Below are 19,502 nucleotides of genomic sequence, written 5' to 3' on the forward strand. Positions count from 1 at the left end.
TAAAAAAATTAACTTTAATTGTTCTATTCCTTTTTTTTAAACTGCCTCCAGTTCAAATGTGCTGTTTATATGATTTTTTATGCTTTTAATTGTACATACACTGCCCAGAGTTGCTCTGCGAGTGAGATGGGTGGTCTCATAATTTGAGAAGGAAGGAAAGAAGGAAGGAAGGAAGGAAGGAAGGAAGGAAGGAAGGAAGGAAGGAAGGAAGGAAGGAAGGAAGGAAGGGAGGGAGGGAGGGAGGGAGGGAAGATATTGGCCAGGGGAAAGAAATATATAGGGGCAAAGTTTGAAAAGCCTTCCCCTTATCTATTCTTGCTCTTTGCTCAACTGGTCTAAGGATTCATTAGGTGCAATTTCCAATATTATGTAATTTCCAACATAATCATTTATTGGGATTCCAGTCTCATCTATGTCTTCTGGGGAGGAAGCTATGTTAAACACAAGGGCCTTTCTTTCTGACTCAGCCAAGAGACATACGTAGGATTGCATCTGCAACTCTATTTCAAGACATCTTGACCTCTGGCTAGAGAATATCCGTCCATCAGTTCTTTCAATTGTCCGGGAGGTGGGTGTACTGAAATAATAAATAATTGTCCCCCAGTATTCCCCCTCAAGGCTGAGGATGGGGACGATCAGGTTTTTGTACCAAGTACAGGACATAAAACTCTCCCTGTTAGAAACTATTGTGTAGTGGGTTCTGGAGAGCAGGAAGGACGCCGAGACGATGAGTACAGCATGGCAGATCTTTATGAGGTGGAAGTCACTGTACTGGGAAATAGGGGTTACCTGCCTTCCTTTTATACCTGGCCAGGTGAGCAGCCAGCCAATCCGTTTGAGCCTCTGTTTCCCGCCGAAACTGGGTTCCCGCCAAAACATTTACAGTTCAACGCCCCCTGGTGGTGACTGCTATGTAGGTGTGTATGTGTTCTTTTCACCTGGATACATCACACCAACCTAAATGTCAAGCTAATTTTCTAAATGTATGAATTGATTGACACCCTTAACTTTTCTTAGTGAAAACGGGACTTAATTCCCCAGCTAAAAATCTAGAAGTCAAGGAGGACATCTGGGCAAGTTGATTTCTGGGCTGGCTGGCTGGATGGATGGGTTGAAAGGAGAGATCTAGGGCCATTACTCAGTTGCACAGAATATTTGTTGTACAGCATATCCCAACGAGAACTGAAGCTCTGTCTTTTGCGTCAAATGTTGTGATCAACTTGCTTCCCTTGATATGCAAGTGACTTTCCTACTGGTTGTCTGCAACCAGGGCTTTTTTTGTCATAGAACGCTTAGAACGGAGTTCCGGCACCTTTTTCTTTTACAAAAAAAGCACTGTCTGTAACCAAGCAAGCCGGAAACACCTTCTGCCTACTTTCACTTAACACCCTCCTCCCTCACTGGGGACTTGTCCACTAAATTCATTCATACTATTCCCCTCCTTCCACAGTGGCAAGAAGCATGTTGCTGCCGCGACTGAAAACAGGTAATGTGTCTTTCTGTTTGCTTCTGTGTTTCTTCCCAGTCTCAGATCTAGCACATAACAGTCATAGTCAATGAACTTTTACATGCACCTCACTAATAGCAGGCTTTTAAACCCGCCTAACCTAGTCCTGGATTTGTGGCTATTGGGCCGATGAGGTTCTTGGGCAGACTATGCATTTCATCTATGAAATTTGTTTAATTCACATTTGTGGGTGTGCGTAAACACAGATATGAAACCTTCCTTGGAGACTGAGTTCCATTTCAGTCAAGGTGGGTATTAAATTTTGAACATAAACCACCTTGAGTTCTGCTTGATGATGATATGGTACAGGGGTCTAGAAACTTAGCAACTTTAACACCTGTGGACTTCAACTCCCAGAATTCCTCAGCCAGCATGGGGGAACTGTGTGCCCCTTCATGACTCGTGGACTTCAACTCCCAGAATTCCTCAGCCAGCATGGGGGAACTGTGTCCCCCTTCATGACTCATGGACTTCAACTCCCAGAATTCCTCAGCCAGCATGGGGGAACTGTGTCCCCCTTCATGACTTGTGGACTTCAACTCCCAGAATTCCTCAGCCAGCATGGGGGAACTGTGTCCCCCTTCATGACTCGTGGACTTCAACTCCCAGAATTCCTCAGCCAGCATGGGGGAACTGTGTCCCCCTTCATGACTCGTGGACTTCAACTCCCAAAATTCCTCAGCCAGCATGGGGGAACTGTGTCCCCCTTCATGACTTGTGGACTTCAACTCCCAGAATTCCTCAGCCAGCCATGATGGCTGAGGAATTCTAGGAGTTGAAGTCCACAAGCCTTAAAAGTGCCAAGTTTGAAGACCCCTGATATAGTCCATCTTTCCAATTTTAAGTATATGGTTTTTTTAAAAAAAAAATAAAAGTCTTGGGCATTTATGATATCACAGAGGGGCTGTTTTGCACTGTGGATTGAGCTTCTTGATTCTTCCTTGCTTGAGGACCATCACAGACCTGTTGAAGGGTGAAATGTTTGGACCCCCTTTTCTTCATTAAGGAAAGATTGTGAAGGGGCAGAAACCCACCCCCACCCCAAAAAAATGAATTTAAATACATGCTATTTAGGGAAGCATTCAACGGGTTCTTTCAATGTCTTGAGTCTCTCTACAAGATGTAAGGCAATCATTTTGCTCATTAAACTGAGCCGTAAAGATCAAAGACATTTTCACACGTTAGCTCCCAATCAATATATCTCATTTTTTTCTTAAAGAGCCAGTGTCCATAGTAGCCTTGAACATGTCCTGTAGTCTTGCCATTGTAAACAATTTGTTTTCTTTCACCCAAGCCACAGTGTTCTCTTACTCATTGTTGCGCGGTTGTGGAGCTTTACTGCCATTTTGAAACCGTGTTAAATTTATGAGAAAGGGCCAATGCTGACGACATTGAGCATATGTGTGTATCTCACCAGCTTTACATGTTTTAAAAAGTTGTCATTTCCCTAATCAATTCATTGGTGAGGACAGAAGACCTTTATCCGAACTATTGGATTGGTTTCTGTTTACTACTGTATCTATGGCCTACCAAAAAGCCAGTTCCTACAATCCTGTTGAGGGAGAGTTACAAATGTCTAGATCTCATATACATTATTCCATAGAACAGTGTTTCTCAAACTTAGCAATTTGAAAATGTGTGGACTTCAATTCCCAGAATTCCTCAGCCAGCAGAGTTGAGAAACACTGCCACAGAGAGTTGTAGGGAGTCTATAATTTATTTATTTATTTATTTATTTAATTGATTGATTTTATATACCGCCCTATTCCCGAAGGACTCAGGGCGGTTTACAGGGCGAGTTAAAACAATACAAATAAGTACACTTTAAAACAGAATTAAATTAAGACTAGCCCACAATTAAACAAATTAAAATTAAAATTAAAAAATTAAATTAAAATTAAATTAAAACCCCCTCAGTCCAGGCCAGCAAGATCAAACAACCAAGTTTTAAGGTCCCGGCGAAACGAGCGAAGGTCTGGGGCAGTCCGAAGTTCTACCGGCAGTTCATTCCATAGGGCAGGCGCGGCCACAGAGAATGCCCTCCCCCTTGGTACCATCCGACGGCATTCCCTAACCGGCGGAACCCTGAGAAGGCCCTCCCTGTGGGAGCGCACAGGATGAAGGGAACTTGATGCTGGCAGCAGGTGCTCCCTGAGATAATCCGGGCCCATGCCATTTAGGGCTTTATAGGTCATCACCAGCACCTTGAATCTCACCCGGAAGAGAATAGGAAGCCAATGCAGCTCACGGAGAAGAGGTGTTACATGAGAGTATCAGGAAACTCCCATTACTACTCGCGCAGCTGCATTTTGCACCAGCTGAAGCCTTCGAGTGGTCCTCAAGGGCAGCCCCATGTAGAGAGTGTTGCAGTAGTCTAATGCCTTCTATGAATTCTTAACGCACCCACCTTTCATAAGAGAAGCTTATCTTGTTTATATCCGGCTGTTGCAGTTGCGTCCTAAAGCTGAACAAAGCTGGCACTGATGCACGGCGAATTACAGAGTTTGAATTTCTCCTTTAAAGAACATTTCTATGGCTACTTTATTTAGTGCTCCGGGAAGACAGCTGTGGCACACAACTGTAAACAGGGTAACGCTTGTTGGTTGATCAATTGACTTAATTCTGTGCCATCAAGTTGGCGTTGACTCTTAAAGATACCATAGACCAAGGGTAGGCAACCTTGGCTCTTTTGTGACTCGTGGACTTCAACTCCCAGAATTCCTGAGCCAGCATGGCTCAGCATGGAAACCTCTCCCTTTTCCCTCAGCATGGCTGGCTCAGGAATTCTGGGAGTTGAAGTCCACGAGTCATGAAGGGGCCTAGGCCTAGGCCAGGGGTAGGCCACCTTGGCTCTTTTATGACTCGTGGACTTCAACTCCCAGAATTCCTGAGCCAACATGGCTCAGCTTGGTAACTCCCTTTCACCTCAGCATGGGTGGCTCAGGAATTCTGGGAGTTGAAGTCTACAAGTCATAAAAGAGCCAAGGTGGCCTACCCCTGGCATAAGGCATTCAATATCTAATTTCAGCCTGGTCTAACTTTTGATACCTGTGGAGGGTTTCTTGCAAGTTTAGGAATACAGGTAATCCTCGGTTTATGACCATGGCTGTTGCTAAGTGAGTCAGTTGTTAAGTGAATTTTGCCACACTGAAATTGTTAAGCTAGGAACCTGGTTGCTAAGTGAATCTGGCTTCCCCATTGACTTTGCTTGTCAGAAGATCACAAAAGGAGATCTCTTGATCCCGGGACACTGAAACCATCATAAATATGAATCAGTTGCCAAGCATCTGAATTTGGATCGCATGAACGCGGGGATGCTGAGATGGTCATAAGTGTGAAAAACAGTCATAAGTCACTTTTTTCCAGTGCTGTTGTAACTTTGAACAGTTGTTTAATGAATTCTACCCCTACACTGATTTTTTTTTGCTTGCTTCTTATTTATTTATTTATTTTTGCTTGTTTCTTATTATTATTATTATTGTTGCTTGTCAGGAGGTAGCAAAAGGGGATCACATGACCCCAGGACACTGTGACCGTCATAGATACGAGTCAGTTGCCAAGAGTCTTAATTTTGATCATGTGACCATGAGGATGCTGGAACAGTTGTGTGAAAAACGGTCATAAGTCAGTTTTTTTTTTCAATGCCCTTGTAACTTTGGACCATCACTAAATGACCTGTTGTAAGTCAAGGACTACCTGTAATAACGTAGACTATTACCTTGATACTTTGGGGATTTTTGTTCTTTTCCCATTCATTTTTTCCCTTTCTTTTCTCCGTTTCATTGCTTTTCTTCTGATGGTCTTCCTTTTTTTATTAACTGTTTCATACTCACCTCAGTTGCTATCACATCGTTATTATCATTCAACTGTTTATGACTTATTGTTACACATCGTGGTTGGCCTTCTTTTAATTTCCAGAAGCTTGAGTTTGCTTGGGACTCCTACAGAAAGCTTCAGAAACAGAATAGAAAGGGGGGAAAATCTACATAATGGATGACTGGTGTGTACTTAAAAGATAAATGCTTTGTATGTAATTATATAACATTAGAGGTTCTCAAACTTTGCAGGATCACAGTTGTCTACAATGCACTTGAACAAAGTCAACTTCTCATAGGTAGAGTAGAATCTGTAGTAGCAAATCTGGAGTGAGCTTTGACAGCGTGGCCTCTTAAGCTGGAGCATGCTCAAAATTTACTCCTGCCATACCTGGGAACAAGCTTGCCCAGATAATGCACAACTTTTGATAGCACTTCCGTCTTGCCTGATCTTTAAAAAAAAAAAGAATTGTGATGTTTCTTGAATTGCTCAAGACCCACTTGTAGAACATAGTGTCTTTTCTGTGCAAAAGAGTGAAAAACACAGTGTCTTTTATATTTTCTGGGGGATGCTGGAGCATCTAAAAAAGAAGATACATTGAACTTCAACACGCTGTTACTAATTGCAGACTTGAAATATTTGTAAAGAAACCTAAACACATTCTGAGGATTCAGATCAAGAGATTTTTAATTTATTTATTTTTTACAGGAAATGTAATAATGTAATTTTCAAGAGCTAAAATGTTCAGAGAAGGGAACGTGGAAGGCAGCTTTTCCAGTATCACTGATCTTGCGTTCCAGTGTAAAGCACAAACTCTACAAAATTATGTCTGGACCAGATCTAGCTCTGAGCTCATCCTGTGGAATGAAATACAACTTATCAGCCCAAACGCCTCAGAGTTGAATCCAAACACACCCTAAATATTCTCTGCCATCTCAGCAGGATATGTTATGGTTGGTCTGCGGGGAAAAAAGCATTGTCTATGGAAAAAAATATATTGGAAACGCTGGGCTCTAGAACTGCACCTATTAGGGTAACTCATTAACAACAGAAAATAACAGATCAACTCTGCAGGATGTCGAATCTTGATAAGGATTTGACTAATGGACCAGTGAAAGAAGCTGGCAGCGATCCAGTTCCCGTCGCTGTCCAATTCATGTCACTGTCCAATCCCGCTTGCCATTCTCTCTTCCCTTTAACTGTGTAACTGGAACACCAGATGGTACTGTAGAAATAAGATCCCTTTTCTTCCAACAGTACGATCACTGAGGTAATAGTTAATAAAACAAAGGCTACTGAGGTATTAATTTAGATCAAGGAATTCTGTTGCATGTCTGGTGCTCATACAAGTGATGGAAATGAAGTTTAGAATACTTACCATTCTTGGCAGCTAAGTCATGCTGTACATTTAAAATGCTCCCGGAGAAACCATAAGGTCCCCGTTGATGTGGCTACTTATATTTTGCTCCTGTCATTAATGATGTCTTGAGTGTGTCCTGGGGGGGGTTGCTGGAGAATAACTTCAGTGCAATGCTGTAGGACGGGTTTCTCACCTAAGACTTGTGGACCAACTCCCAGAATTCCACAGCATGGCTAGCTGGAGAATTCTGGGAGTTGAGGTCTACAAGTCTTAAAGTTACCAAGGTTGGAGATCCCTGCTACAAAACGCTGATTGCCATTTCTTGAGTCTTCCCATTCCTTTTATTTTCTCCGGAAGGCCAGAGAAGTGGTTGATTTGCTCTTGATGAGTCTCACAACCAGTTTTGCTCTGCGATGTTGTGATGGTATCGTGTGCTTGACAAGGCCCAGGTGTTCTAGTTAGGCTTTCATGCAGTAGATGTAGCATCATGCAGAGAACTCCAAGAACTAATGCAGATGATCATGAAAATTGCCTAGCCCAACCCTTTTGAGTAGCACAGCTAACAAGTGGATCACATTTGAATGCTCTCCCCAATAACTAAATCTCACCTGCAGGTAGAAAGCTAAGTAGGAAGGCTTTGTTCTCACCAGAGGAGGTTCCCCAAAGAAATGAAGTGTTCCCTATAAGATGTGCAAGCATTTGGTTTTGAGGAAATTTATCCCCTAAAAGAGGACATGTTCAGATGATAAAGCTGTACAACGCACAGTAAAGATGGGGACTTCAGTTTCATTTGACCCAGGTTATATCCCAGAAATACTTTGCCTGAAGGAATTATAGAGGTCAGTAGAGAAAGAAGAAGTGAATGAGGTGAGGCATGAATTAAACCAGCAACTATCTTGAGAACTGAAGGCCGGGTCAAAAATTGACAGGAACGCCCTTCTACTTAGCACATGCAAGTGAGAGATGTGTGCCAAGTTGGGTAAAAGAAGAAAATGCTATGAAATATGCTCAAGCTCTAACCCATTGTCAGGATCAATAGTCCTCCAAACATTACCATTCTTTCTTTCCATCTTCCCTTTTGGCATCACATGCACCCCATTTTTTGAATCAACAGCTCAGAGGATGCTGAAAATTTGCTGATCCAACACTTCTCCAGCAAAAAAAAACCACACCCCCAAAAGGCCAATCCTTTCCCCACACATATGATCTAGATCAGGGGTAGGCAACCTCGGCTCTTTTATGACTCATGGACTTCAACTCCCAGAATTCATGAGTCAGCTGCTGACTCAGGAATTCTGGGAGTTGAAGTCCATGAGTCATAACAGAGCCGAGGTTGCCTACCCCTGATCTAGATCATATCACATCTCCTGCCTGGATTGACCAACTGATGCATCTTCCCACAGCTGGGACGCAGAGAGTTGGTGAGGGGACTCTCTTAGTCTCTTACCCCCAAGTGTTTCCCAGTCCTAACCTATGCCCTCAAACCCTGATGTCCTTTGTCCTTTTGAACTATGCTTCCGAAACCCTGAAACAAGTTCACTTGCTTCTTGATATGTATCTTTGTTGATCCACTACCTTGGTGGACCTGTCAAGGCCCAGCGTTTAAAGATACATCTTCTTTTATCCAATTTAACTTTGATTAGTACCCCTGTTGAGCATGATCCTGTGTCTATCAGCTGCACCTCTTCTGCTATGCCTGCTGCTTCGGCCAGTCCTTTTTCTGCGGCTGCCGCTTCTCATAATGCTGTCCATCGGATGACGCTGCTGCCAGCTTCTGCTTCATCTGGGGCTTATGACTCCATCTCATCCTCCTGCCAAAGGTAAAATTTTGTGTTTGTTTACTCCTTCCATTTGCTTTGATGTGTGCCTTCTGCTAGGACAAAGAATTAATTAATTTATTTATTTATTTTAATTCCATTTATATCCCGCCCTTCTCCGAAGACTCAGGGTGGCTTACAAGCTTAGCAGTAGCCTTCATTCTATGTATATGCCTGCTTATTAGGGCTTTCACACACATACCCCCAAGCGGCATTATTACAAAGTCAGCTTAATTGCCCCCAACAATCTGGGTCCTCATTTTACCTACCTGGGAAGGATGGAAGGCTGAGTCAACCTTGAGCCTGGTGGGACTCGAACCTGCACTAATTGCAGGCAGCTGGTGTTACTTAAGGAGGCGTTAGCCCACTGCTCCACCAAGGCTCTTGGTGATCATGATTAGTTATAGAGATGTTAAATTCATGTTCCTCTTCTTGAGGAACATTTTACCTACCTCGGAAGGATGGAAGGCTGAGTCAACCTTGAGCCTGGTGGGACTCGAACCTGCACTAATTGCAGGCAGCTGGTGTTACTTAAGGAGGCATCAGCCCACTGCTCCACCAAGGCTCTTATAAATTGAATTCCAGGGGACGTGGGAAGGGGGGGGAAACTTTCATGTACCTTGGAAGCCTTAGTACTGTAACTAAAAGTACAAATTCCTGTAGGAAAGGAATATGAGGGTCATAGGTCAATTTTTGTTAGGGCTGTTTTAACATGGCTGCGACTGTAATGTCTTCTTTTGAGTAGCTGTCTCAGTTTTAGCGCCTAAAACTGTGGTGGCACAGTGGTTAGAATGGAGTACTGCAGGCTGCTTCTGCAGACTGCCAGCTGTCGGCAGTTTGGCAGTTCCAATCTCACTGACTCAAGGTCGACTCAGCCTTCCATCCTTCCAAGGTGGGTAAAATGAGAACCCAGACAGTTGGGGGGCAAAAGGCTGACTCTGTAAACTATTTAGAGAAGGCTGTACTATAAAGCACTGTGAAGTAGTTTATAAATCTATTGCTGTTGCTATTCCAAAAGAATTGAATTTCAGTTTTCGGAGGAAACTGAAATCAGACTTGATTTGATTTGATTTCAGTTCGATTTCAACTTGATTTCAGTCTGGAGAGGAGAAGTCCATGTCCGCAAACTCACATCTCATAAATCAGCTGCAAAATTGCATCACTGCATGGTTCATATTATCACTCTGACCATCTCATATTTTAATTTATTTATTTATTTATTTATTTATTTATTTATTTATTTATTTATTTATTTATTTATTTATTTTAATTCCATTTATATCCCGCCCTTCTCCGAAGACTCAGGGCGGCTTACAAGCTTAGCAGTAGCCTTCATTCTATGTATATGCCTGCTTGTTAGGGCTTTCACACACACCCAAGCAGCATTATTACAAAGTCAGCTTAATTGCCCCCAACAATCTGGGTCCTCATTTTACCTACCTCGGAAGGATGGAAGGCTGAGTCAACCTTGAGCCTCATCTTATCAGACCTCATCTTTGTACATACTGTACCTGGTTAGTCCAGATTTTTTTCCCCCTTCTAATTTGTAAAGCTTCACTGGAATAATCTAATAATCTAAACTAGGAATTCCAGCACATTATATTTCTTTGGGGATGGTGCCAATGTGATCGGTTGCCAATGCAAATCAAAGCTTCATTTCTAGATTCACAGAAAGCCAGAAAAATACACCTACGTTCTTTCATTCTTCCAAGGTTCACTAAATCCTCTGTTATGATAGCTGGATCTTTCCCCAGAAAAAGGCTTTGAATTGTATGTAATGAATTGATAGAAAACCGAGATACTTGGAATATTGCAGAGAGTTGGTAGTACTTTGCTACCACATGAAATATTAGCCATGTGCTGAGTATCTGTGATTTCAATCTCATCTCAATCCAAACATTTTCTAGGTAGCTTTTGGCAAACCACTCTTTCCCCTGTTTTCGCCTGCAGAAAAGGATAGCCTTGCAAGCTGCGGTTTAAACTCTAGAAACTGTGTGTGTAAATCATTACTTAAAAGCCAAGTGTTGTTTTTTTTATTGTTGTTGGCTTGAGATAGGGTGCCAAAAAATAGTTGGCAGAACTTTGGAAAACAGAGTGGTTCAATGTTGACTCATCTCTACGGTGTTTTTCCCAGCAAAGCAAAGCAAAGCTTCATTCTTTGGCCCTTAGATCGCTATGGCAAACTTTTGGGATGCTTGTGATCCCTGTGAGATTTGAGATTGAGATCATTTGAGATCTGGAAGAGGACAGGCTGATCCATAAGAAAGAGATGAAAGGAGAGGAGAGGAAAGGAGAGGAGAGAGAGTGAGGGAGGACATAGAACCTTGTTTTCAAATAGGCATTTGCTGGTCATAAAATTCGAAAGCCATCCTTGAAGTATCTAATCATCAACCTATATTTTAAAATCTCACTTGAGTTAAACCATGGAATAAAGGTCCCAAAGCTTCTTTTGAGGTCTTGTGGAAATGATGAACATGGTTAGGCCTTTTCCATTCCTTCTTATCAAAAGGTGCATTGAGCCTTTGTAGCACTTTGCATTTTATAGAACTTGAGAAGGAACCTTGATTGTCCCAAGGAACTGTCAGAAATAATGAGTTGCAGTCTATGCAAGGGGTATTCATAGCACACCATTTTATTGCAAAGTTTGCTGAGATGTGCCGAGCTTTTACTTTGCGTACCCACCAATATTTCTTTCTTGCAATATTAATCAAGACTCAGTTGCAACCTACTAAGGATGGAGAATAGGGATGCGGTGGCTCAGTGGGTTAGGACACTGAGCTTGTCGATCAGAAGGTCGGCAGTTTGGCGGGTCGAATCCCGAGTGCCGCATAACAGAGTGAGCGCCTGTTACTCGTCCCAGCTTCTGCCAACCTAGCAGTTTGAAAGCATGTAAAAAAAATGCAAGTAGAAAAATAGGGACCACCACGGTGGGGAGGTAACAGCATTCCGTGCGCCTTTGGCATCTAGTCATGCTGGCCACATGACCACGGAGACATCCTCGAACAAGCGCTGCCTCTTCGGCTTTGAAACGGAGATGAGCACCGGCTCCTAGAGTTGGAAACGACTACCACGCATGTGCGGGGGAACCTTTTACCTTTAAGGATGGAGAGGGGTAGGAGTATCTAACTGGACAGGAAAGCCTTTTTCTAACAGATTTGTTGACCTTTTGAACAGGCAAGTGAATATAGTAACTCAGAAAAGGATTGAACTATTATCAATTCATATTTAAAAATTCACTGTAGACATGTGCGCAAAGTGAAAACAAATTCTGTTCTCGTCTCTTTACATCATCTTCAGTTTTGTGATCAGCCATGTTTGAAGCACCCAAATTAATCAGAAGTTTTCAAGGAGTGGGAAGGCAGAGCACTCTACTCAGTCAGAGATTTATTAATCAATGAAAAAAAGTTTTTTTTTTCTGCTGAATATATTCTGCAGAAAATGAGTCACAGGTTCCAGCCTGGTTTCAAATGAGATGGCAAGACTTTCCCTCAGAGATGTTCAGAAATTAATTGCAAAAATCTGGCCTTGGGCCAGACATCATGCTGCTTGAAATGAGGAAGAGGTGGTGGTAGCTTGATTAACAGGAGCTGTTAGTCAGAGCAAAGAACTTGAAAAGTCTTAAATCCAGACAATCGGCACAAAAGAAGTTTGAAACCAGTCCCAAAGTCTGAAGCTGAATTGGTCACAGGGATTCAGAGACAATTGAAAACAGGAACTCCAGTCACGTAGAATTTTAACCCCTCCAAATATTGCAGTTGAGGTCAGATTTTTATGGAGTCTACATTAAGAGATATCAAACCTTAGTCTGTCTCAGCTCTTTCCAGATCTTGGAAAATCAGGAAAGTTAGTGGCATATTCATCTCCCTGGGACTCTTAAAGACCCCTGAGCTTCTACCTGTGATGTTCTCCTAGTTCTTGGATTCAGCATTTAAGCACTGATGAACAGCATCAGCTATTCTTATTTAAGCATATTAGAATACTGTTTACGAACATCATTTAAAATAAAAAAATGTGGTGCTACGTAAACCTTCGTACACAACAGGATCTGTTCATAATCTTACAAAGGTCAGGGAAAGGATTTGGGATTGGGATTTGATAAGCCAACTCAGAACATTTGGTGGTATATAAAGGTAAAGGTAAAGGTTCTCCCACACATGCGTGCTAGTCGTTTCCAACTCTAGGGGCCAGTGCTCATCTCCGTTTCAAAGCCGAAGAGCCAGCGCTTGTCCGAGGATGTCTCCGTGGTCATGTGGCCGGCATGACTAGACGCCAAAGGTGCACGGAACGCTGTTACCTTCCCACCGTAGTGGTCCCTATTTTTCTACTTGCATTTTTATGTACTTTCGAACTGCTAGGTTGGCAGAAGCTGGGACAAGTAACAGGCGCTCACTCTGCTACGCGGCACTCAAGATTCAACCCGCCAAACTGACGATCTTCTGATTGACAAGCTCAGCATCCTAACCCACTGAGCCACACTGCGTCCCTTTTTTGGTGGTATAAGTTTGCTTTTAAAATCAGTTTCGACAAATCATCATGAATTAGAAATGTGCAAAACATTTTTTCCCCTTCCTGGCACATTATGAGAGCGGAATGGCATACTGACATTCAAGTAGGAGACGTGAAAGAGGCCATTGTGACATTGGTACAGAGTTTGAAAATTACCAATTTCAGACCTAGAAAAATGTCCAAGTTTCAGGCCCAAGATTAGAGCTGGGTCAAATGCTGAGGTAATGGAATGGGACTTGCCAAGGTCAGAATATTCCAATCTTTTAAAAAAAGATTTTTTTTCTCTCAAGAACTGCAGACTGAAATAATTCATAGATAAGAATATGCAGCATCCCCTTAAAATTTAGATACTGACACTGAAGACAATTTTGTTGCTTTTCGACGTCTAGCTCTGGCTCCTTAAAACGGCATTAAATTCATCCAACTCTTTCTTCTGTGAGCTTTTGCCAGCATTCAGCAATAAATCTTTCTCTGCAAATGCCCTCATGCTCGGGAGCTAGCAGCAAAGAGAATAGGAAATGGCTTGCATAGGTCAGCTGTTTTATGGCAGATCCAAGAAGACAGAGTGATGAAAAACACAGAATATCGTAGGCCATGGAAGGGACCTCAGAGGTCTTCTAGTCCAGGAAGAAGGTTAGCTAGTGCAGATTCACACAATTCAACCCTCTGTTGTTAAGAGACTCCTCAGAAGTTAAATTTAGATTCCCCTGTCTAGGTATGGGGACCATCATCCTACTGTTCATCTCTTGATCTTGGGTATAAAGGTAAAGGTTCCCCCGCACATCCGTGCTAGTCGTTTCCGACTCTAGGGGCCGGTGCTCATCTCCGTTTCAAAGCCGAAGAGCCAGCGCTTTGTCCGAGGATGTCTCCGTGGTCATGTGGCCGGCACGACTAGACACCAAAGGCGTACAGAACGCTGTTATCTTCCCACCGTGGTGGTCCCTATTTTTCTACTTGCATTTTTACGTGCTTTCGAACTGCTAGGTTGGCAGAAGCTGGGATGAGTAACAGGCGCTCACTCTGTTACGCGGCACTCGTCAAACTGCCGACCATCTGATCGACAAGCTCAGAGTCCTAACCCACTGAGCCACTGCATCCCTGATCTTGGGTATGGTGACCACCTATTCTGATGACAGCCTTGTCTCAGGCTCGTTGCGTTCCAGAGATAGCAACATCAACCTTCCTGTCTCTAGACCTTGTTTGTACTCGTAGTGATATATATTACCATCTCTGGAGCAATGCCATTTAAGCATTCGCTTTGATTGAACCTTTTCGGGAAATTAGAAAGATTGCACAATAGTCCTTCATAAATAACATTAATGTGGCTTGATTGTTCCCAAGGAGATATAAAACAGCACACAAGAAGAAATTAATTCATTTGTTAGCTGCTTGATTTATTACGGCAGAGCGTCAATAAACTAGAATGCATCTTTTAAAAAATTAGCATATTTATCAAAGAATGGGAAACCTCATCAGCCCCAAAATTGTATGCTTTACCAACATACCTTAGAGGATTGTTTTACACACATGCTTTCACACACAATTATTATTAAGGAAATTCTTAACAAAATAAAAACCATAAAAGAAAATAAAAGTTAACAAACAAGTATCGAAAATAAGGGGAAAAAAGAAAAAAGAAAAAAAATGATAAAGAAACAGCTTCTAATCTGATTGACAGCAGTTCATTTATATTTTGCTCTCTAAAGTCACAACATTCCATAAATGATCCTTGCTAGTCTGCAAACCTATAATTCACAAGTTCATTTTTCTTGTGTTTTTTTCTTTTTCAGCAAAAAGTCTGTAAGGTGTTTCCGCTCTCCAATAAATGTAATTGTTAATCTTTCTCTAATCAAACAGGTTAATTTGCCATTTCTGCTAGCTCTGTCTTCACCAGCCATTCTTCCATTATGGATATTTCAGAATCTTTCCCCTTTTTTGCACATATAATAGCCTCACTGCAGTAATCATTTATAAAAACAATCTTCCATGGATCTTTCCTGGCCATGTTGTTTTAAATACAAGTTGCTTTACTGACATGAAAAATTTACTGACAGAAAAAATTTGCCAATATATTGTTTTGGTGTATCTATCCAAATGTATGGCAGCTGAAAATGTTGGATAGGATGTTTAACATTTTACGTCTCTCCTTATAATCATAATTTCATTTATGAAAGTTATTCTCCCAAATTATGTTTTGTTTTCTTGTTTGAATAGTTTTAATTTTTTTGTTGTTCTTATGTTGTTTCCGTTGTTTGATGTGGTGTCTTTAACTTTTCTAAACATGAATTCTCCTTCTAACCTATAAAATGGAGCTGATCTCATATTCTGAGTTGTAAGACGTTTTGTAAAACCACTTAATAGCATCTCGAGGAAACACAGATTTGGTCTGGATAATTCTTGGTGTCTCCCATCCATCCTACGGTACATCTAATGCTTACGTTGCAGCACTTTATTCTTTGTCATCTGTTATAATCATGACGATGTTGTTATATTTTTTCTAAATTATAGGCTAAATTATAGCCTAAATTCTATCCCTTCTCCTCCTCCAACACAGCCACAAGAATTTGGAAGAATTCTTTTCCTGTATTTTATCTGCAATTTATTTCTATACCCACCCAGAGTTGGTTATAAGATTGGCGACTATATAAATGTCATGAATGAATGAATGAATGAATGAATGAATGAATGAATGAATGAATGAATGTGATTGCTGGGATGCAACAAAGGATCATTGTTTTAATGGTAGTATGTCTGCAATCAGTCAGATTGTGGGTTACAAAACTGTGTTCTTTCTTTCTTTCTTTCTTTCTTTCTTTCTTTCTTTCTTTCTTTCTTTCTTTCTTTCTTTCTTTCTTTCTTTCTTTCTTTCTTTCTTCTATCAAATTTTGGTACCCTCCCCAAGTCACTCTCAGAGTTTTTGACAAACCAGAGTTAAGATTTGTTAGGAGAAAATTTTAAGGCAAAAGTTTCTTCAGACCAATTCAACAGAGTTTAAAGCTGCCTACATTTTAAAGTTTGGTGGATATCTTAAACCAGGTCTAACCGACACGTAAGGAAAAGAGTTAAAGCTTCTTGCAAACGAGGCAAAAGAGGATGAAGTGGGTAGAAATTATAAGAAATCAAACAGATTCACTCCAGTCCCCTCTGAGCAGGCACCAGCTCAACCTCTGCCTCTCTGACAGATAGAAACAGTCAAGAAAAATCAGGGAAGATCCAGATGTTTAGTTGGTGGTAACGGCCCTCTGCTACCATAGCCTAGTGCTCCAGATCACCCCTTAAGAAGGTACAAGTGGTCCCCGATTTACAACGGTTCCTTTAGCGACTGTTGGAAATGAGAACGGCACGGAAAAATGTGACCTGAGACTCCTCACATTTATGACAGTTTCAGCATCCTGGGATCGCGTGATCCCCTTTTGTGACCTTACCAGTGGTTCCCAACAAGCAAAGTCCACAGGAGAAGTCAGATTTCCTTAACAACCGTGCGGTTCACTTAAAAATGGCTAAAAAAAATAGGTTGTAAAAATCGGACGTGAGCCACTTAACAACCACCTTGCTTATAACCCCATTGTGGTTATAAGTTGAGGACTAGACGAGAGGGATCTTGGAGTCCTGGTGGCAACCATCTAAACATGAGCCGGTAGCATGCGGCGGCAGCCAAAAAAGCTAATGTGATCCCAGGTTGCATTAACAGATGGATAGAATCCAGATCACGTGAAGTACTAGTACTGCTTTATAAAGCCCTAGTAAGACCATGCATCCAGTTTTGGTCACCCCATTACAACAAAGAGGGTTGAAATTTTTGAAAGAGTTCAGAGAAGAGCAGCGAAGTCAACTAGGGGCCTAATCATTGGAAGAGCTGAGTATGTCTCCTACTCTAGTTAAAAGAAGGACTAGGGGTGACGTGATAGCAGTCTTCCAGTATTTGAGGGGCTGCCACAAAGTAGAGTGGAGTCAACTTATTTCCCAAAGCACCAGAAGGCAAGACGAGAAACAATGGATGGAAACTAATCAAGGAGAGAAGCAACCTGGAACTAAGGAGAAGATTCTCTTAACAATGAGAACAATCAAACCATGGAAGGGTTTTCCTTCAGAGGTTTTGGGTGCTCTTGGGTCTTTTAAGAAGAAGACGGGACAGCCATTTGTCTGAAATGGTCTCCTACTCGAGCAGGGGGTTGGACTAGATGACCTCCAAGACCCTTTCCAATTCCGTTCCTGTCACTAACTCCATTCGGGTTGTGTTTACGGAGCGCCTGTTCCCTGTCCCATTGTGTAAACCAAAATAACGGATTTCAGCCCTTCCGTGCGTCGTCCCTTCTTCACAAATCTTGTTTCTCATTCGAAATGCTATGCCTCCATCAAGGCTGATTTTATTTTTCTGCATTTAAAAAAACAAAACGCTGTCTTTTCTTTTTTCTTTTTTTTTTAGCTTCCACCATCAAGCTTCGACGTCCGTCACCCATCAGTCCCAGAAGAGGTATCCCACTCAAAGCTTCTCGTATTTCATTTGACAGCTGATCATTAGTGCAGCATTAATGCGCTCCTTATCTGCAGCCGCTTCGTTTCTCTGGCAACTAATCGTTTCCAAACTTAATTCTTGCTTGCCCCGCAGTCACATCCGCCCGGCTTTGAGTCTTTCCGAGCTGGCCTGGCAAAGCACCGTCAGCTCCATCCAAATCTCTAATTTTCTCCCGTTGAAATTTAGATGGATCTCTCTCTCTTTTTTTTTTTACAGCCCAGCTCAGATCTTTTATTAATGAAGGACTGTGCTGTTTTCTCTCTTTCAGGAGCCCCTGCATTTTCATCCTGAGAAATTCTAATCTGTTTTGCTCTCTGCTCCTCAAAGTTCAGTGTGCGTGTGTGTGTGGGTGGGTGTGGGTGTGTACACACACACACACTCTGCTCAGAGGTACTGCTAGCTAGACTCAGCAAAATGCTTCCCTCGTGAGTCTAACCGGGACGTACAACAGGCTGTTGCTGAAAAAAAAAAGATTTCTTTGCAGGCGTGCCGCAAGAATAATCTTGGACACATTGTTAGGAAATTGGAACGGTGGTGTAAATATAAGTAAAAATAGATTTAATGAGTAGAAAGTAATGTTTGCTTGTTACTAAAGCACCCTGGTATTTACAACTAAATCCTTGGCCTGAGATTCTAGAAAGAATTCTAGAAGGATCTAAACCCAGAGTCTTCCAGCCTAGGCCCTTTGGATGGGTCTCCTGGCCTTCAGCCAATCGGCTTCCTCTACAACGGAAAGAAAGCAACTTTCAAAGAAGATGACTCGGACACCATGTCCTCTTTTTTTTTTTCCTGGATGTGAAACAATAGCCATCCTCAGTCTTGGTAAAAGTGGGGACATCAGCCCTTCAACGAGAAACTGGAACAGTTGGGATGTTCCATTAAGGCAGAAATGCTGCTAGATCTAGAACGTTTTCCCTCCACTGGTCATTCTGTCGAAGGACATTTTTAGAAGATTCCTCTTGGTGTAGCCCCTGTATTGCTGTGTCCCATGCACACCAGATTTCTTCTTTCCATTGGAATCAAGGCCAGGATAAGGCCACCGGGGTTGTCTTCTCTGATACCTGAAACCTCACCCTCTTAACCAAATAACCTTGGAGCTGGTTTTCGGATGAGCGCTCTACAAATAGGCTAACAGTGCCCTAAGCATTTGATTTCTCCTTTTTAAAAGGTTTTCCCGTTGTGTCCGATAAAAAGAAATAATGAAAGGTGCTTATTAACTGTGTTAGGCTTCTAGGTGGTAGCTTGCTTCTGGAGCTTCCAAGGAAGAGTTGTCACCTTGTATGGTGGTGGGGGGCATCGTTCTCCAGCTGTTCGTTCTGTCTTCTGATGAACGCGTGATCTGCTTTGGTTTCAGAGGCCAGGCCTACAGCTCGGCTGCCGCTGCCCATGGCCCGGTGCCTTACACAGGCTACAGTGAAGCCCCAGCGCCTGCTCCGAAGCCAAGGGTCATAACCACTGCCAGCATAAAGCCCTCGGTCTATCAGCCAGGTAAGGGGATTTTGAAGGTATCCTCCACTGCATTCAGTAATAATGCTCATCAGTGCTTTTTTTGTAAAAGAAAAAGGTGCCGGAACTCACACATGTCATACAACCTGCCTTGCCTACCCTACAAGGTTCCATCCAAAAAAGGTGCCGGAACTCCGTTCTGAGCGTTCTATGAGAAAAAAGCCCTGATGCTCATTAACAGCAGCAGCAGCAACAACAACGGAAGCTTTCAGAAGAAGAAAGCACGGCTCCTCCTTGCTTAAATTAACAACTGCTCATTTGGCCACCGTTCCAAGTTAGGGTGGTGTTTTAAAAAAACTGGCTTCTGCACAATTCTCAAATTTACCACCCTTGCAGCATCCCCGTGTCGTGTCCCGAAGGTGCTTTATTCACGAGGCAACTGGACTTTTTTTTAATTCTTTGAAGACGTTTCGCTTCTCAGCCAAGAAGCTTCTTCAGCTCTGACTGGATGGTGGGGGAAATGAAAAGATTTAT

The 19,502-nt window shown here is 42.3% G+C and overlaps 1 protein-coding gene across 1 annotated transcript in view; it reads left to right on the forward strand.

The window, feature by feature from the left end:
• Positions 1 to 727: 727 nt before the first annotated feature.
• Positions 728 to 19,502, forward strand: part of LOC310641670 (LIM domain-binding protein 3-like) — a gene marked incomplete at its 5' end in the record, with an annotated part of 40,432 nt that continues 21,657 nt past the window's right edge. Inside the window, 4 exons of the mRNA XM_083364908.1 lie at positions 728 to 756; positions 1,451 to 1,486; positions 17,433 to 17,480; positions 18,877 to 19,010. Of these exons, the coding sequence (XP_083221034.1) occupies positions 728 to 756; positions 1,451 to 1,486; positions 17,433 to 17,480; positions 18,877 to 19,010 (247 nt within the window). The remainder of the gene's footprint in view (positions 757 to 1,450; positions 1,487 to 17,432; positions 17,481 to 18,876; positions 19,011 to 19,502) is intronic.

Source organism: Vipera ursinii (genome assembly GCF_947247035.1).
Source record: "Vipera ursinii genome assembly, chromosome: 5".
NCBI classification, from domain to species: Eukaryota; Metazoa; Chordata; class Lepidosauria; order Squamata; family Viperidae; genus Vipera; species Vipera ursinii.